The sequence below is a fragment of the Morone saxatilis genome, unplaced genomic scaffold (genome assembly GCF_004916995.1).
Source record: "Morone saxatilis isolate NCDOM2014 unplaced genomic scaffold, NCSU_SB_2.0 Contig21, whole genome shotgun sequence".
Taxonomy (NCBI): domain Eukaryota; kingdom Metazoa; phylum Chordata; class Actinopteri; family Moronidae; genus Morone; species Morone saxatilis.
In genome coordinates, this window is record NW_023339774.1 from 2302727 (window position 1) to 2323061 (window position 20335).

Below are 20335 nucleotides of genomic sequence, written 5' to 3' on the forward strand. Positions count from 1 at the left end.
AAATAAAAACGGCTCATTCTAAAGTATCAAAAACAATTTTTAATTTTCAGGTGATTATACACTCATTGAAACATACCTATTAATTTTATATTCCATTTCTGTCAATAGAGAATGCTGAACTTTTTCTTTAAAATGACCTTAACCACTGTAAAACATTTGGCTAGCTGGTATAAAATACAATGAAAGTGCTTCACATAACACAACACAGACATGTTTGTTTTACAAATATGGTTCATAACTTTAATAAATGCAGCTTTATTTTATACATTATCTTTACAACAATGCAGTAAAGATACACATCACTGTACTGTACACTGGCTCTTCATCATCTTACACATCTACACCACTGAACGTGACATTTCTTCATATTACACTTTCTATACATTTAAACAAATTCCTCCTCTTAAAGTGCGTTATATTCCCAGACTGTCACTACCTCATGTGCTCAAGAATGTGTGACAACATGCTCACTGTTTGGTTGATGGGTAGAAATGTGTTTGCTAAATTTACAATTTTTTGGTTGTCTGTTGTTTGGATTCATTAAGCCGTCAAACATCAATCTCAAAATGCGTCTTTGTGGTTTTTTGGGACATTTTCTGTTATCAGCTTCACTTTAACAGTGTTTGTGTTTCTTTGCTACAAACACTACCTTTCTAGCAATAGAGGATAGTTCAGGGGAACCAGCTACAATGGTAAAAGAGACAGAACAGACTAGCCCACATAGAGACAACAATATTACCTTTTCTATGAGGACACCTCCTTGTGTGATAGTTATTATTAATAATTAATAATTATTTTACACTTTAAACAGTTTCATTCAACTTATAAGTGTTGCTGCCTCAAATGGAACTGGAGGTTGTGTTTTCAACAGCGGAATAGGAGTGTTAAGCGTTAAAAATGTTTAAGTTGTAAGAACACAAAAAAACTGCCCGCAAAAGTGATGTGTCCTTGTTTGGTGGTAAATGGCGGTGGTGGTATGATACCTTGCTTTCTATATGAAAAACAACATAGTGCTTTAAGAAATAGTTCCTTCTTTACATTTTATAAAAGAACAAAAAGGGAAACTGTACAACTTTGCTAAGTATGGTGAGACAAAGTTGCAACAGGAAGTTTCTTAACTGTGACGAGATGACAAGCAGTGTAAGGCATTACAATTTGAAATTCCATAACTCCATTACTAATCTAAGTAACGCTCTGGTACTACTTTTGAGCTTTGTCACTGTCTTACCAGGAATTATATGGAGGATATCGGTCCAGGACCTAGCTGCTAGCATGGCGAAGGGGTTTGAGGTAGGGGAAGGTGGTTCTTCTACCAAAAGAGGAGAAAATTGTTCTCCTAAAGTTAGCTTATTTACATGTTGTGTGTCTTTAGCTGGCTTGCTAACTTTACCCATGGGTATGCCTACATTCACATACCTACTACAGTAGGACGACCATATTTTCAAACCGCCGAACCAGGAGGGTGTACCACACACTCATGCACATGCACATGTATGCGCTTATGCACGCACCATAGCCATTTGCAGTCACTGGGGTTAAGCTAGCTGCTGGATGGTCAGTAAAACTGTAGGTGACTGCTTGTTAAACTGCAATGTTGTTCTCTTGAGTAATGAGTAAGTAAGTAAAATTATTAAAGTAAATTACTTTTTACCTTAGGTAATATGTAATAAATTAACAAGTAACCTGTCGTTGGTCTAAACACAGGTAGACATATAAGCACGTCGTCCAATCTTAAATTAGCTAAATTTGGACTGAAATCAGGACCCATCTGCTCAAAGACTAGTCGATGCCAGTTTATGGTTCTACGGACACATTGAGTACCAAGTCTTAAGGTTTGACCCAGACCCTCTGACTTCCCTAGGCGCCGTCATTTTTAAAATGACAATGTACTTCGCAACTCATAACCTTTAGCTTTTAGAAAACTTTAACTTTTCTCTGCTTCTTCTTCTTCTTCTTCCTCCTCCTCCTCCTCCTCTTCTTCTTCTTCTTCTTCTTCTTCTTCAGTGCCTACATCCTTTGCTGCAGTCTTGGTCATCTTCCAGCTCAGAGTCCATTCACCCTTCGGCATACCTTGTTCTTCATGCATCAATCCCATGTACCTCTGACTCCGGTTCTTGGTGGAGAAACACGCCACCTCGTCCTTATCCGGCCTCTTCCACCGACATATCCTCCACGACTCTTTCCAAGCTCGCCACTCCTCCTCTTCCTCCCCCTCCTCCTCATCTTCCTCACCTTCATCTCCTCCTCTGTGAGCCACTGCCACCATCCACGACTGCTTCCAGGAGGAGAAGGAGGCATTGATTTTGTGGAACTGCAGATGGAGTGGGACGTCAGGTTTGCAATTGATTCGTTTCTTTTTCTTTACTACTGTGTTGTCCTCGTCTTTCTTGTCTACTTTTTCGTGGTCATCCTCTGTTTTTGCTGCCATCTCCTCTACTTGAGCGTCTTCTTTGTCAGTATCCTCCTCCTCCTCCTCTACATCTTCATCTTCGTCCTCCTCGTCTTCATCCTCGTCCTCCTCGTCTTCATCCTCATCCTCCTCATCTGCTTCTTCATCCACCTCATTGTCCATTTCTTTGTCCTTTTCATCTTTTTTATCCTCCTTTGCTTTGTCATCCTCGTCCTCCTCATCTGCTTCTTCGTCCTCCTCCTCCTCGTCTATTTCTTCATCCTCTTCCTCCTCATTGTCCCCTCTGTCCTTTTCATCCTTTTTGTCCTCCTCCTCTGCTTTGTCATCGTCTTCCTCCTTGTCTACAACTTCATCCTGGTCCTCCTCATCTACATCTTCGTCCTCCTCATTGTCCACTTTGTTCTTTTCATCTTTTTGGTCCTCCTTTGCTTTGTCATCCTTGTCCTCCTCATCTACACCCTCGTCGTCGTCCTTCTCCTCCTCCTCCTCCTCTTCCTCCTCCTCATTTTCCACTTCTTTTTCCTTTTTATCCTCCTCATCTACTTCTTCATCCTCCTCGTCTGCTTCTTCATCCTCCTCATTGACCACTTCTTTGACATTTTCATCCTTTCTATCCTTCTCATTTACTATGTCTTCTTCCTCTTCATTTATTTTATTGTCCATCTCTTTTTTGGTGTCTTCTTCTCTTTCGTGGTCTTCATCTGCTTCATCTTCATCATCCTCTTCTTCTTCTACACTATCCTCCTCTTCATCTACTTCTTTACTTTTCACCACCTTGTTTACTTTGTCCCCTTTCTTGCCTGCTTTTTCTTTCTCCTCTTTTTTCTCTGCCCATTCTATCTCAAACTCTTTCTCTTCGTCTTCATCCTCCTCCTCCTCGTCTTCATCCTCCTCCTCCTCGTCTTCCTCTACATTTTTGTCTTTGTTCTCGTCTTTTTCTTTGTCCTCCTTCTCCTTGTCTACTTTATCTTGCCAGTCCTTCTTTTTTGCTATTTTGTCCTTCTCCTCCTGTGTGTCCTCATACTCCTCATCTTCTTCCTCCTCCTCCTGTACTTCCACATATTCCTCATTCTCGTCCTCTTCCTCCTCCTCTTCCTCCTCCTCCTCCTCCTCCTCAACTTCTTTGTCTTTCTCTTCTTTGTCTACAACATCTTCCTGGTACTTTTTGTTTGCTATTTTGTCCTTTTCCTCATGTACTTCTTTATTCTCCTCCTCCTCCTCTTCCTCATCACTTTGTTTGTCTTCCTCCTCCTCCTCCTCATCTACATTTTTGTGCTTATTCTCGTCTTTTTCTTCCTCCTCGTTATCTACTTCATCGTTCTTGTCTTTTTGTTTTGCTTCTGTGTCCTCCTCATCTACTTCTTTGTCCTCCTCCTCCTCTTCATCTTCCTCACCATTTTGGTTTATGTTTTTGTCCTCCTGCTCCTTGTGTACATGTTTGCCTCTCTCCTCCTCATGTTCTTTGCCCTCCTCTTTATGCACTTCATTGTTTCCATTCTTCTCCTTTACATCCTCCTCCTCGTCATTCTCCTCCTCCTCTTCTTCTTCTTCCTCGCTTTCCTTCTCCTTATCCAATTCTCTGTCCTTCTTCTTCTTTATCACTGCTTCGTCCTCGTTTACTTCTTTGTCCTTCTCCTTGCTGTCGACCTCTTCGTCCTCTTCTTCGTCCTCATCGACTCCTTCATCTTCCTCCTCCTCACCTTCTTCAACCTCCTCATCCTTCTTATTAATTTCTTTGTCTTCCTCTTCTACACCTTCATCCTCCTCATTTTCCACTCCCTCATCCACGTCCTCTTGTTCCACCTCCTCCTCTTTGTCATCCATCTCCTCTTCCTCCTCCTCGTCTTCCTCTTCTTCCTCCTCTGTGTCATCCATCATCTCCTCCACTTCACCCTCCTCCTGGGTCTTGTCCAGTTCAACCTCTTCTGATTGGATCCATTGTTTAGGAGTCCTCCAGGCCTCCGTCCACTCTGTGCTATCGGGGATCTCATCTTCTAGCTGGGCTGTGAGGAGGAGGTTCAGGGTGTTGCGTCTCCTCGTCAGCATGGCGCTGTGTCGATGATGGGACTCCAGTGAAGCCTCACACCACCTGTGGATACAGTCGTAGGTTCGGTTTTATTTTGGTAGGATCAGTTTGATTGATTCAACCACATCTCACAGCCTCCATCAGAGCCAAGACAACTGAGCCAACAATAGTATTATCTAAGACAGTGTCAAACAAACAAAAACATGTAGAATTTATTTCTCTTTCTATTTCTACTCTCTCTCAATTAAATCATTTTCACTATTGTCCAGTAAAAGGACATTAATTAACTTAGAATCAATAATCAACTGTCAACTGTCATGCATTATTGTAAGACATTTTTCAAATCCGCTTTTAAGTTTTCAAAAATGTTTGCTTAAATTCCACTACTATTTATTTCTTTATTTTCATTTAAAATATCTGGTTGTATAGTAAACTCCTCAACCAAGCACTTTAAAGGCCCTACAAGGAACTTTCATTTGGTGTTGTTTCTGGCGACAGTTTTGTTTGTTTCACATTTGTTTATATAAGTCATAGAGAAGCATCAGTATTAAATTGAGAAAGATTCATATGTAGTTAAAAACTGGTAATACGTAAATCAAGACATGTTGTTTTCAGATAGATTTTAGATAGACAGATTGTATAAACGTTGGACTTGACTTTTGTGTCATGGAATTCCTTTCTTGTTGTTACATAGTAGTACATTAGTAAATATGGGAATATTTGTGCCATCTTAACACCAGAATACTTCTGTACTACTGAGTTATTTGCATTTTTGTTTAGGCTGGTATGCAAAAAACCCAAAATAAACTAACTTTGGTGTTAGTTTTGATTTTTGGACGGTCAGTCAGCCCACCGATACAGTGGCATACTGGTATTTGTCCATTCCAGATTGCAAATCACCAATGCCATCAGATTAACCTAGGCGCACGCTAGAAAAGTGCTTAACAATTTAGGTATGGTTCACTCAACGCCAACCCACCTGATCTGTTGCCTATATCCCCAGCAGGAGCTCCAGTTCTTGTGGCGCTCTTCTGCTTCCTCCAGAGGAGCAGCAGAGAGCAGCCATGAGTCACTCCACCCAGGCAGGAACACGTTGTTTATCCTCATCATCACTGTGGTTTCAGTGCTGAAGAAGCTTGTAGTTATTATATCATCATCTGTGGAGTCTATTGGTTCCAGTTCTGCCCCGGACAGTTTCCACGATTCCTCCCAGTCCAAGGGCTCGTCCTGTTTAATGATCACAACATATATTCTTAAAAATGATAATAAAAATGGGTGTCCTGATTGTTCAGTGGTCATTAGTCATTAGCATCGGGTCTCTGACCTGACATGTATCTATCATTATCAGTTTCTATGTGGCCAACAAAGTTAAAAGAGAAAAACATCAAAGAAACAGTAATTGTAATGATGTTGATCCCCACCTGCTCCTCTAGTTCTTGTACTTCGTCAAACTTGTCGCTGAGGTTTAGTTCGTAATCAGGCCAGGTGCGATCCCACTTCTGTTTCTGCTGTCTGAAAGGAAAGTTTATCCACTTCCAAGTACCAGCCCAGACAGGAAGAGAATAATTTTCTATCTCAGCTTTACGAAACTGTTTCCTTTCAAACAAAATCTTCCACTGGAATTCTTTCTCCTCAGAGCACTCCAACTGTGCTGGACTCTTCACCTGGAAACAAGAACAATGAAGAGGAAAGATAGTTTACAAAGGGTTAATTAGTCACTTTGTACCTACCCCACAAGGGTCTCTGTTCTCTTGTGATCTGGGGAAGTCCTGGATGAATCATCTTGAGATAGATGTTATTTATGAGCTGTACAACAGGTGATTGACAGCTACACAAACCTAGTCCTGACTGGATGAACACACCGCCTGCTATGCTTTATGCATGTATAGTAATGAACCTGTAATTTGTTCTAACTGGAAAACTGATATTTAAACGTACTACATTTTTTTTGTTTTTTACTGGCTATGAAACAGTCTCAATTTAGTACTGATGCCTCAATGTGACATACATAAACAAACAAGACCATCAGTGAGATGGTTATTGAAAGGCTATTTTTCAATGATGACGCCAGGGGTCGGAGCAGAGGAGAGTATCAGTCAATTAAGCATTCTGGTTTCTGTCTGTGTCTATTTTTTAACCTACAACTGAAATGAAAACATTGCAAGCTCAGTGCACGTTTATTGGAGTGAGACCTGTGCAGGTTGCCCCAGCCACACAGCTAATCTGATCTGAGTTTCAGGTAAAGCCAGCATCCTTTTTGTATGTATGGCTTGTTGGTAGCAGGCACAACCATACGACTTATGAGTAATTAAATTACTGTAGGCTAGTTGGTTAATTTCTTCCAAATATGATGCTGGAGTTGTGTAAAGCATTGGACTGGCATGACAGCCGTTGGTTTGACAGGTTTGGATGCCAGAACACTATCTGTCTGAATGCATAGTTTCAATGAAGTACAATCCTAATTCAGCATAAAATAATCTTTAATACAATACTGTGCTTCCAACTGTGTTTGATATTATTCTGTTTCAACATAACAGTGCCCCTGTGCACAAAGCCAGCTCCATACATTTTTTTCTTCCAAGTTTGGAGTGGAAGAACTTGACTGGCCTGCATAGAGACCTGACCTCAACCCCATCCAACACCTTTGGGATGAACTAGAATGCTGACTGCAAGCCAGACTTTGTTCCTGTGGCTGAATGGGAGCGAATTCCAGAAGCCAGGTTTAGAAATCTGCCTGAAAGTCTGAATCTAGAAGAGTGGAGGCTGATGTAACAGTGATTAATGCCCAGGGTTTTGGAATGAGATGCACAACAGTCACAATGGTTGCAATGTTCCTTTGGCCACATTTTTTTTCAGTGTACTGTATGTTGACTGTTCCTTCTATCTCGTCAAGCCAGCAGTTCTGGCAAAATAAATTATTTTGTCCAGTTCAGTCCAGTTCTGCACTGGTACTTTCTGCCTCGAGGAAATAGTCATATGCACAGTCCCACACTGACAAATACTCTCACCTTCTCCCATCTACTATACCAAGGCAACATAACACTCTGAACCTCCCAGCATAGCCAAAAACCTTTCCAGACTCATACACTTTTCCCGAAGCATGGCTGGACCCATATCTGAAAACTGTCTGGCTTTTAGTGTCTTTTAATGTGGAACTATTTGGTTTGTGGTAAGTCTCAGTACCTGTTTCCAGGAATTACGCCATTTCACAGCAGGAGACACCCATTCAGTCTCTGATCCGTACTCCTTTGGTTGGTACTTCCTGTTGTTAGTCAGCTCTATGGTTGTGAATCCTGGGATTCTGGCTTTTGACTCTTTGGCCTTGAGGTAAAGGTACTTTGGAGGCTTCATGCTCATCCAGGACTCCCTCCAACAAAGCCGAAACACATCCACCTCAACTTTGCGTTTCAGCCTATGGGGTTGGGGAGCAGCTTCTTTCTTGGGAGGTGGCGGTGGAGGAGGCTCAGGTTTGGGTTTGGGAGGAGGGGGGACAACTTTGAATTTGATTTTGGGCTTGTTTTTTTCGTCTTCATTTGTGCCGCTGGTAACCTTCTTGAATTCTCCCTTGGAAACAAGTGACCAGTGATAATTCCACTTTGAGTAAGATCTGCAGATTCAAAAAACAAATAAAAAACATGTCAAGTCAAGATTTGTCAGAACGAGTGGACACTGAAAAACATAGCTCTGACAAGTATAGACGAATCTGGCGGCTGGTTAATATTTTGCGCTCTTGCAGTGGCACGGTGTGACTGAACAAAGAGATGTTTAGGTAGTTCATGATCACCAGTAGACACTGTTGTGTATGTAAAGGATTTCTCTATTTAAGAGCTTTTGCCATGAAAACTGTTTAGGAGATCCCATAGGAGACTATATGTTGAAAATGTAAATAAATAAAAAAACGTTTAGTCGAGTATTAACAAACAGCTTCTACATGAAAGTTCAACTTTGGAAAAAATGGAAACTAAAAGCCACAAACATCTACTCAACAAAAGACTGGGCGCAAAGAGATGGTGAGCCGCCACCATCATATATTTATGAAATAATTAATCTCTGAATTTAATGATTTACACTTTAGCATCCACTTTCAAGTTAGACAGTTAGACAGAAGTGGTACGCTTTTGTCCTAACTGATTTACTGTTAACTAATCTACTTCAGCCTACAACCCCGATTTGTCTCTATGGAAGAACACACTGCTCAAATGATGGTTTTCCAAGGTTTCACCACATTGAACATGTACATCCTTGCTAAATTTGCATGTTGCTACTAGGGCTGTTGCGATAACTGCATAAATGACATGCGACATTTTTGAAAAGTCAAGCCACCACTATAAGTTTTAAATTTCTGAATGGGCTAACAAGTATAGCAAAAACCTAAAAACCTTAGAGCCAGTTCACATCCAGGTATTAACATGATTGTAGCCACAGTTTAATATTTAAATCTTGGATTCACTTTGTATTATGCTAAAGTTTTCATCACTGTACAAAGCTATCACCTTACAGCTGTGATACAAAAACAACTCATAGCATCATATATTCTCACATTTTTTTCTCACTTTTCTCCTTCCATTCAGCCTCCTGTTTGCACTGGTCCGCCAAGCTCTGAGCTCTCTTCTCCCATTGGTCTCTCAGCGGCCCGTTGCTGAACGATCTCCGCTCCTCCTTTTTTGACAACATCCTGTTTCCTAAAAGACACACAAACAAGCAATAAACACCAGAAATAGGTTAAGCATGTCACTAATAATGTTAAGTTGCATTTCTACAGTAACTCTTTGTAGCTTGTTGCTGGGAAGGAATCTCCAGACATGTGATACTAATGGGGTCAGTTGATGAACAGAGTTTTGTTCACAAGCATGGGCTTCATCAGCAGAATCATAAATGTGCATAGTCACAATTCCCAACAGCACATGAACACACCACAACACAACAACAGGGGTCAGATTGTTGATGTGTTTCAGTAATGCCTGTGCTGACCACTTTCCAACAATAATATTATATTATGTTATCAATATACAATATTACCCTGCAGGTGTTTCTGTTGAATTTACAACAGTACAAGCATGAAATTGTAGATGTAGTAGACATCTTTAAAGGTCCAGTGAGTAACATTTAGAATAAGAACCATTGTGTTTTTGTTATTTTAGAATGAGATGTTTTCATCTACAGAGGGAGCAGGTCTTCTTCTGGTGGAGTAGTAGTTGAACCACTATACCACTAAATCCTACACACTAGACCCCCAAATTACCTTTGGGATAAATATGTAAATAACAAAAAAATGTTAACTGCTCTGGACAAGTGTCATTTCTGAACACCTCCTGTTTCCTCCTTCTTGCTTTAAAAATATTCTACACTAGACATATAAAACATTAATCATATATATGCAGAATTCACACTAATCTCCAGTATTGATACATACCTACAGTATAATATGAGACAGATAGAGGTTTAGTCCAGTTTTGATCCAGTTCTCAGTGTAGTGTCTTGTTGAAGACTAATCTAACTGGGACACAAGACGACAGGCGTCACTCTATAATTAAAAATAGCTCAGCAGCGTGCTTCACAGAGCAACAACAACAAGAAAGCACCACTGCACAGAGTCTGTAAGATACTGGTTCTATTGGTGGGATGGAGATCTCAAAATGACTATGATGACCATTATTTAATACTGCATTATTATCTACGTTATTATTCAACCTTCTTATTTCTGTCAACTGAATTTAATAATGCGTAATTTTATAAACCATTTTCTCGATTTTCATCTAAACACAAAACTTTTTTGTCTTTATTTGGATGCTTTTTATTAGAAGAAAGCAAACATGTACATCATTAAAATGATAATGTGTATTTGGTCGTCTCTCATTTGGCAATAATCTCAGATGTCAGAGTGTCTTTGAACACACCAACAAAACACTTCCTAGTCTCAAATGTATCACCGTGCAAAGAAAACATACCTTTGACAGGTTGAATTGCCAGTCTGTGATGGATTATTTTATATATTACTAGTCTCTGTTAGTTGATGTGTTTTTATAGAAATTAAGTTGAACCGATATAAATCAATCTGATGAAAGATTTAGGAAATTATCTATAGTTAATGAGCTTGAACAAATAGTATATATGTACTAAAAACATCTTTATGGTCCTTTAAATGACTGTTTTAATACAGACAAGCCATAGAATCAAGGATGTCACAGAGAATGCAGTGTTAAATAAAGGTCACAGCTTTAATCCCTGTCTGTCTGGAAGAAGGACTCTGGGTATTACCACTGTCTATGTTGATAAATGAGTTATCCAAATAACGATGATTTAAAATTAGGAAATGAGCTCAGGCCTCCTCTCACCAGCTGCACACGATGATATTAAAGAAGTCCCAGATAAAAACTGCTGAGAATCAAATAACAGTGACCTGTGAAGTGTTTCTTACAACTACAGATACAGGCCTGAAATGGGTTAACACAGGCAGTGGTGGACTCTGAGGGGCTGGGGCAAAAATTATGATACATTTATGTTGAAAACATCTTAATCAGGATTAGGATTAGCATACTAGAGACCCCCCTGAGACTACCAGTGAACACAATTAAATATATTCCCTCCATTCCCAGGGTCCTATGTTCACTAACATTGTAAGAGATTGGTGAGGGCTATCATCACAGATCAAATAGCAAAAGAATGCTTCAAATGCAGTTTATATAGTGAAAATCTGTTAAGCCACTGTAGAGATATCAATGTCTAAAGTCAAGAAAACTGTCTTTGAAGGAGTAGGTTTCTGGAGGCCTACATCAGTAGGTAGGTGGGTGACTTTCATTCTCACTAGAGTTGGTGGAAGCTTTAGAAATTCAGAAACTACAGTGAGTAGTCTCCTAAAATCTGAATTTCACAGACCATTGTGCTGTCTGCTTTTCTACACCTTGTACCAGTTAGTGGCTAAGATAACAATGCTATATGGCAAAGTAGGTGGGAAAACTGCAGTACATACATACATAGCCATGTAATGTCATTTTATTCACATCAATTGACGCCCATAGCACATATGGGATTAGTTACATGGAAGAATAGACCATTTTCACAGCAGCCATTTTCATATTAAATAGTAGGATAAACACAGGTGTTACCAATGCTACTAATTAAGGTTCCGTTCCATTTAGAGTAGCAGAACCTTTTCAGTTAGACCACATGTAGCAGCACCCTGACTCTGTTTGATCTGAATGGAACAGAACCTTAATTACATACAGAAAAATGATGGGTTAAAAATAACCCAACCGCTGGATCAATATTACACCAGACCAGCAGTAGTTAATTTGACCCAGCAAGATGGGTTGGTCCTTTTTAACCCAACAGATGAGTTAAATATTCTTCAAATTAAATACAATTCTGGGTTGATTCAACTACATATTTGTTATATACTCTACCCAAATGCTGGGTCAAATTAACCAATATGTCAGATTAATTCTAACACATTACAGTACAATTTAAGAAAATAAATTGCAATAGACTACCCATAGCTATAAAACTGTTAAACTACAAACCTATAACAAAATACATGCTAGATTTATGCATATATTTTGCAATAAACACTTAAACAATACTGGAATCTTTGAAAAAAAATATTATTAGAAAATATCAACAATATAGTGGAACTGGAACAGTTCAAATCAGTCAGATAGTAAAACATTCAGTGCAAAACAACAATTATGAATGAACTGGCTGAACATTCAACAGCCAACAGGTCTATAGTGAACATTTTTCAAATTCCTGTTTGCCTGGTATTAAAAAGCTGTCCTTGAGGCCATTAGCTCTAGTTGCAAGCAAGTATTCTAGTTTGAAGAAACTTTACCATTTTGGACTCCCCTCCTGGCATTTCATAGATTACACTCTGTATGAATTCCCACACATGTTCACACTGCTTCGGGTATTTAATGTCTAAGACAAAGAATGCCTTGAAACAGACATCAATGGCCTGAAGCAGTGCTTCTTGTTCCAAGGCCTGTCCAGCTATGATGACGAAGGCCTGAAATGCACTCTGATCATTTCCCAGCGTCAGGATGTAGGGGTATGGTTTGCATGCCTTGGCCTCATGGAGGTACTCCACCATGTTTATTCCAGGCTAAAAAAGAAAGAATGCAAGAGAGCTATAAGATATAGCATAGATTTGATAAATCACTACTTGGTTTTATATTGAAAACATATAACGTTACACATTTTAAATAGCTTACTGTGGAGTGAGGTAATTGAAGAGACAGGAGACAAGATGCGTCGAGTCAACCTAAACAACTGCACTCTAACTGAAACTAACAGTCAACCAACTGTCAACTGGAACTAGTAACCGTTAACCTCTCACAGTATCTATTGTGGGTCACCACATTACTTAAATAAATGCACATAAATGCATTTAGTCAGACATATGAGGTTATCTCACTGTTTTTACATACTTTAATCAGTCAAACACTATGTTATGCCTTCACATTTCACATTAAAAGCTTCAGGAAAAACAAGCACGTTCATTTATAGCAGGTGTTTCGGTTTAAACTGCGTGAACGTGTTGAACGGGGGGACTTGCTCACAGTTTAAGATTATGCTTACGCTAGTTAATACGTCTCCTAAACACAATTGAACCTACATAAATGGTTAGATAGTTAGACATTAAAGACAGATGAAAAGTTATTAACTATAAAGTTCTTTTAGGGAGAACGGCCTCGTGAAAGTCACCAGTTAACACGGTCACCAGTTTAAACCGAAACACCAGCTAGCAAAGGGAACTAAACTGACAGGCTGTTGTCTAGTAAACAGTTAACTGGCGAATCACCTGGCTTAGCTAGCAAACTAGCTGGCAAATTAGCCCTGGTGAACTCAATAAACATGACCATATGCCCATGGGCATTATGAACTTGTTTCATTAATTCATTAATTATTAATTCAGGACCAAACAGATAAGCTGTATCTGTCCTTCCATGATAACAGCTAAATGGCTAGCTACGTTGTTAACCAAACCAACCAAATAGCCTCGGGACAATATAAAGATACTACTTAATAAGTAACGCAACACAGACAATGTGAATTAGATATGTAGTGTGCACAAACTTTTTTTTTATTTGCCTCGAGATGGAGGACCAGTCAGGTTCTCTACTGGTGTGTGGACTCTGGTTGACTCAAGTGTGATGATGTGATGGATGTTCGAAGCACAAACAACCCAGGTGCTGAGTCAACCGATGTATGTTGGGTTGATGGATTTTGACTCAGCACATGAGTTGCACAAAATAACCAATTTCCATATAAAGTAACCCATAATGGGGTAAAACATTTCATAACCCAGCAGTTGGGTAGGATTAAATAACCGCTGTTTTTAGAGAGTAGGCACACCCAGTCTTAGGTTGCTCTGCATGCAAATATTAGAGTATTGCATAATCTTCTATTAATTTGCTATTTTAACATTGTGTTTCTGACATTCTTGATAGGCCTTCCCTGTTTCAGTTGTTTTTTGTTTTTTGTTACCTGGTTAAAAAATGACTGCAGTGCTGCTACTGTGCTCTTTTTCAGCCAAGTTACTCTCCACACAATGCATCTAATGTTATAGTTTTTTTAGTAGACAAAAGCGTGTGCAGTGCTTTATTAATATTATTTGTATTACACACAAACACACACAACACACACACACACACACCACACACACACACTTGAAGCACTCAAAGGTCGTCTCTGAACCCTGAGGCTGAGGGCACATGTCCAAAATGTGAAAAAATTAAAGCTTTGTCATTAAGCTAAACAAATACATCACTGGAAAGGTCTTGACTTTGGAGAGTAACATATAACAATTTAAATGGTTTGTATTATTCCTGGGTTTGAGATGATTGACCTTTGGAACGTTAACCTCAGGCCATATTTGAAGGCTTATATATTACGGGACAAAAATGGTTACAAGACATGAGACCTACTGTTATAAAAAAGTGTTGACACCCAGTTGTAGTTCCTCCATTTTAATGGTTGTGAAAACATATATCTACCCAATATATCAAATATCACACACTGTACTAATAATAATTATACTGCATGTATTGATCTTTGCTAAGAAGACACACAATGTTTGGTAATGAGATATTTAAGTAAAACAGTGAGACCAGTGCTCTGCTCCGCGTGACACAAAAGCGGACGGTCCTCATCCATCCGTAGTAACGGCCAATGTTGCTACTTCCGCTATCAAAACTGAAACTGAAAGCGTGATTATTAAAGGTAACATATTTGCCGTCATCGTACTGTAGTGCTGCGTTATAAAACACAAATATCTTTAAGACAAGAGATATTTAATTTTCAACAGATGAAAAATTATTAAACTATTAAGTCCTTTTTAGGAGACCGCCTACGTGAAAGTCACCTGTTAAACCGAAACACCAGCTAGCAAAGCAACTAACTGACAGCCTGTTGGCTAGTAAACTAACGTTAGTTAACTGGCGAATGACCTGGCTAGCTAGCAAACTAGCTATCAAACTAGCTGGCAAATTAGCCTGGTGAACTCAATAAACATGACCATATGCCCATGGGCATTATGAACTTGTTCATTAATTCATTAATTATAATTCAGACCAAACAGATAAGCTGTATCTGTCCTTCCCATATAACAGCTAAATGGCTAGCTACGTTGTTAACCAAACAACCCAACTGCCTCGGACAATATAAATGATACTACTATAATAAGTACAACGCAACCACAGACAATGTGATTGAATATGTTAGTGTGCACAAACCTTTATTTTTATTTGCCTCGAATGGATGACCAGTCAGGTTCTCTACTGGTGTGTGAGGACTCTGGTGGACTCAAGGGTGATGATGTGATGATGTTGGAAGCACAAACGAACCCAGGTGCTGAAGTCAACCGATGATGTTGGGTTGATGGATTTTGACTCCAGCACATGAGTTGCACAAAATAACCAATTTCCCATATACAACTAACCCTATATGGGTGAACATTTCATAACCGCAAGTTGGTAGATTAAATAACACTGTTTTTAGAGAGTAGGCTACACCCAGTCTAGGTTGCTTGCATGCAAATATTAGAGTATTGCATAATCTCTATTAATTTGCTATTTTAACATTGTGTTTATGACATTCGTTGATAGGCCCTTCCCTGTTTCAGTTGTTTTGTGTTTTTGTTACCTGGTTAAAAAGATGACTGCAGTGTGCTACTGTGCTCTTTTTCAGCCAATCGACTCTCCACACAATGCATCTAATAGTTGATAGTTTTTTTAGTAGACAAAAGCGTGTGCAAGTGCTTTATTAATATCATTATGTATTACACACAAACACAACACACACAACCACACACACACACACACACCACTTGAAGACTCCAAAGTGCTCTCTGAACCTGAAGCCTGAGGCACATGTCCAAAATGTGAAAAAATTAAAGCTTTGTCATTAGAAGCTAACCAAACAATCACTGGACAGGTCTTGACTTGGAGCAGTAACATATAGACAATTTAAATGGTTTATATTATTCCTGCTTTGGAATTTACTTCTGAACCTGTAAACCTCGGCATGATTTGAAGGCTTATTAACTTACGGGACAAAAATGTTGGAGCAAGACATGAGACCTACTGTTATAAAAAATGTTGACCCCCAGTTGTATTCCTCCATTTTATGGTTGTGAAAACATATATGCTACCCAATATATCAAATATCACACACGCTAATAATAAAATTATACTTGCATGTATAGATCTATGCAAGAAATAACACAATGTTGTGTTCTAATAAGATATTTAACGTAAAACAGAGACCAGTAGCTGCTGCTTCGCGTGAACACAAAGCGGACGGTTCCTATCCTCCATAAGTAACGCCAATGTTGTTACTTCCGCCTAATGCCAAAACTGAAACTGAAAGCGTGATTATTAAAAGTAACATATTGCCGTCATCTTACTGTAGTGCTGCGTTATAAACACCACAATATCTTTAAGACAAGAGATAATTTAATTTTCCACTTATGTGGAATCTGGGACCACAGCAATGCTAGGCGATAGCAGGGGTCCATGGCAAACCAAATGTTTCAGTTTCAACCATTTTTTTGGTGAGTTATGTACATTCACTGAGTGAAATTATGAAATAAAATATATATTCTCCGCTATAAAATGAATAAAAACGCATTTTTTAATGCAGAAACTAACTCAAAATAGATTTTTTTCACTAAAAACGAGGAGAAATGTCGCATGTTTTTAGTTCTCATGCCGGAATCTTAAATCATGTGACTTGGCATGCAAAAAAATATGGAAAAGAATAGAGAAAAGATGTAACAGTTCATACAATGTCTTAGGGCCATTATTGTAACCCCTTCTACGTTTTTCATTGTGACAAACGTAGCAGGGTAACGTTTTTATGAGACTGGGTTGCCATATCAGAGGGCTTTTTGGAATTCAATCACCGAACAGTAGAAGTACTATAGATAAACAAACAAAAAAAGCATCCTCATGTTTGTCAGAACTTATTAAAGTTACAAGTTGGCGGTAGATATGTTCCTGCCGCCGCCGGGAGCGAGGGTGTGTTGTGAATGGCTGTAGGGGATGAATCCCCTTGATCTAAGAGTCCGGATGCTTAGGTAGCTTCAGTAGCAAGACATCAGAGTCATCTCGTTATTCCACTCGGGCCGGGCGTCTGGAGCGTCGAGAAATCCTGCAGCGTCGGCCTGGCTCCAAAGAGCGGGTGACACTTCAGACCCCGCGGAGAGCTTTAAGTTTAGCCGGGTCAGAGGGAAAGCGGAATGAAACGTGAGTGTTCACTCCCTGTCGCTGGAAACATGGCCGCGCGCACTTTTGATGGTGTATTACGTAGTCCACGGTAAAGCCGATCTCTTTGCCCGTCTGAGCCCTTCAAACATACGAGGGAGACTCTGGCTGCCTTCAATGATGTGGTCCCCGGTCCTGGTAACGTTAGTAACTTGCAGATCACGGTGTGGATCCTGTGTTGCGGCTCTGGACCTATATTTATGGAGCAATGCATCATCCTCCATCTTCCACCGGAAAGAGGCAGGGAATAAGATAAAGCTCCGCCTAACTGTACGTCCTCTGATGTTACACTGCCGGTGGAATTCCAACCGTGTAAAAACTCCACTGCGGGCGAACCTCAACTGAAAGATATCCGGTCGGAATGGTCGAAGCGTTCATGTGTCCGACGTTGGAGCAGACGGGGGGGGATTCTCCTTTTTTTCCTCAATTCCCAGTGATTTCGCCAGTCTTTATGTGCTGAGTCACTTTGTTCAGCCGACGAAACTTTCTTTCTCCTTCCACTCATTCGTGAAGCAGGGGGGAGGGTCACCGGTTTATGAAACGTTCAACGTGACTCGAATTGTGGATTTCGAAGATTGGTGTAGAAAGGGGGAACAAACGTAATACTTCCTCTCCGTGCTTTAGGGAAAGCAGATAATATAACTTTATTTCTATAGCCCACTCTTAGCATGTTACAAAAGTGCTGTAGGAAAATAAACCAAACAACCAAGATAAAAATGACCAATAAGTAACAATGAGCACTTTCAGCAATTAAACAATAGATTGATAGAAACAAATAAAAGGAATACAAACACTACAATATGAAAATATCAAATATTTCCAAAAGCTTTGCACAAAAATAAAACGTTTTAAAGACCACTGTGACCTGGAATAAACGCAGGGCTCACTGTGGTCCAAGGGTGGAGGGGCACATACAAGATAATAAATCAAAATGGTATTTGTGGAGAAGCAGTATCTGTTAAAATTGCCTAATCATCATCTTGTTTTGTACAAAAGAACGGTTGCATACTTATCGGGGGTAGATGTTGAAGCGTGAGTTTAGGGTTGTTCAGCGAATAGGGACAGTTAGCACGAAATATCAGTTGCCGTTTTTTCAACTGAATTTGTGTAGGAACCCCCCCCCACAACACACCACCACACACCTCCACAAGCAAACCTGAACTGGACGAATGATTTTTCTTCAACAAATGGTGCCGTGACCTGGGAGCAAATACTTCCAAGGAACTGTTTCTTCCAGACCAAGGACACCAACCAGTAAAATCAAGAATCCAGATTCAGAGGAGGGGTTCCTGTGTGTCAAGAGTCTGTAAGGCTGGATAACAAAGAAGTTGAGCGCCATCCAATTTTAAAGTTAAGTTACTGTGTTGTTATGCAGGATGAGTTCCCTGGGTTTCCTTTTTGGCAAATGCTTTAGAATGTCCGCAAATTTTATTGTATACCTCTTCCTTGGCCATAGAATTTGACCCTCTCCTTATGGCTTTTATAAAAAGATACAGGAAACATAAAGGCCATTTAATGAAAGAAAAGACCGATAGTTGATCCTTGAAAGACCAGTATATACTAGTCCAAAAGGGTCTAAAGAACTGTCCGGCAGTGTTGGGAACACTGTCCAAGTGGGTGACGTCGCAGTGTGGGGTACACTGCCAATTGTGGAACACTGTTTAAGAGAAATAGGGCTATGCAGGTCGGGTCGGGGTAAGAAAAGGCAGAGATATACTTGTTTTTGTAGGGATTGACTTGCTCTCCTTGCGCAAAGAAAGAATTTGTAACCTCTGAATGGAATGTTGATGGAAAAGAATTGGGAAACTGATTGTGGGCAAAGTAAGTGTAAAAGCCAGATATTATCTTTTTTTGTAGGATTTGAACTCGTTTCTTGCCACAAATGATTTGCATCTTCTGAGTAGAGTGTTTTTGGAGGGATGTCAATAGAAAAGAAATGGGAAGTTATTTCGAGTAGAGACAGGAGAAGGATTTACCGGGCCCGGTAAGTACATTTTAACGAGAGCTATGGTACCGATAGCATTAATATTTGTTGCAAAAAAAAACCCAAAACAGAGGGAAAATAAATGTTGAAAGAACAGTTATAACAAAGGAAAGTTATTGAAGTAACTAAAAGAATAGACTAAGAAAGTACGATTCTATCTTGCTTAAAAACTAAAAGAAACAGACAAAAAGTAAGATTCACCTTCTTAAAAAAAACAACACAACCAGATCAAACTTTCAATGTGCAACAACTAAGAACAAAGTAACAATGCAAGCTAAGAAACTGTAAGTTCTTCGGAAGCACCAAACAAACATGATAAAAGAATTTTGATCTATGTCTCACTGTTTCTGTATGTTGTGATTTTAATGTGTCTAAGTCGACTACTTTTGTGTGTATGTTTTTTTCCTTCCATGGTCCAATGTCTTTCCAAAGAACACACTCTAATGGTTAAATGGTAAAATTTGAGGCACAAGCTAAAAGCAATGGTCTGTGAATCTAAATGTTAATTTGGTTTTCTGAGTATCTCACTTACACAGGGCAAGAGGCAAGGAGGAAGAAAATGCAGAGGAAGTTAAACAGTGTTTGGGAGCTAAAGGTCATTTCACACCTTGGACAAGCCATTCCTCCTGGAAGGCATTGGGATTTCTCCATCGTGGTAGCCAAAACCATTTGGGTAAGACATTGCTAACTTGAGCAACTAAATTAAATCAACCTTGTCTATGGCACCTCCAGCAGAAAAGCCAACATATCAGTCTCTACTAACTAGAATATTACATGCAAGACAATCAAACTTAAATGTTCAGATTCTGAGGGGAACCCAGAAGCAGATCGGAACAAGAGTTTGAGTGTTAACAGTTTTATTGACAAAAGAGTGAATTTGTGAAAAAAGGGGAGCTGGCAGCGAGAGTGGGAGGTCCAGAGGTGGGGTAATCCAGGAGAGTGTCGGCTGGGCGGCTTGGAGGGTGGGGATCCACACACCGGCCTACAGGAGGCGTAGGCTGAGTTGGACTTGGACTGATTCCTGAGCAAAGAGACACGTTTGTAAGAGGACAAAACAAGACGGCAAAGGCAGATCGGCTCATGCAGCAGAAACAGCGTGGCTAAAAGGTTGCAAATTTAAAAACACAACAAGCACCACACACAAACCATAGACA

General features: G+C 39.7%; 1 protein-coding gene across 2 annotated transcripts in view; it reads right to left on the bottom strand.

Moving 5' to 3' along the window:
- Positions 1 to 213: 213 nt before the first annotated feature.
- The window catches only part of LOC118332753 (trichohyalin-like), a 21965-nt gene continuing 1843 nt past the window's right edge, over positions 214 to 20335 (bottom strand). The window contains exons 2-6 of one of the 2 annotated variants that reach the window (XM_035668173.1): positions 8990 to 9118; positions 7620 to 8043; positions 5858 to 6100; positions 5416 to 5663; positions 214 to 4499 (exon numbers count right to left, since the gene is read on the bottom strand). In XM_035668173.1, the coding sequence (XP_035524066.1) occupies positions 1925 to 4499; positions 5416 to 5663; positions 5858 to 6100; positions 7620 to 8043; positions 8990 to 9003 (3504 nt within the window). In that variant the 5' untranslated portion in view covers positions 9004 to 9118 and the 3' untranslated portion in view covers positions 214 to 1924. Of the gene's footprint in view, positions 4500 to 5415; positions 5664 to 5857; positions 6101 to 7619; positions 8044 to 8976; positions 9119 to 20335 lie in introns of both variants that reach the window. The other variant, XM_035668172.1, reaches the window with a different exon arrangement.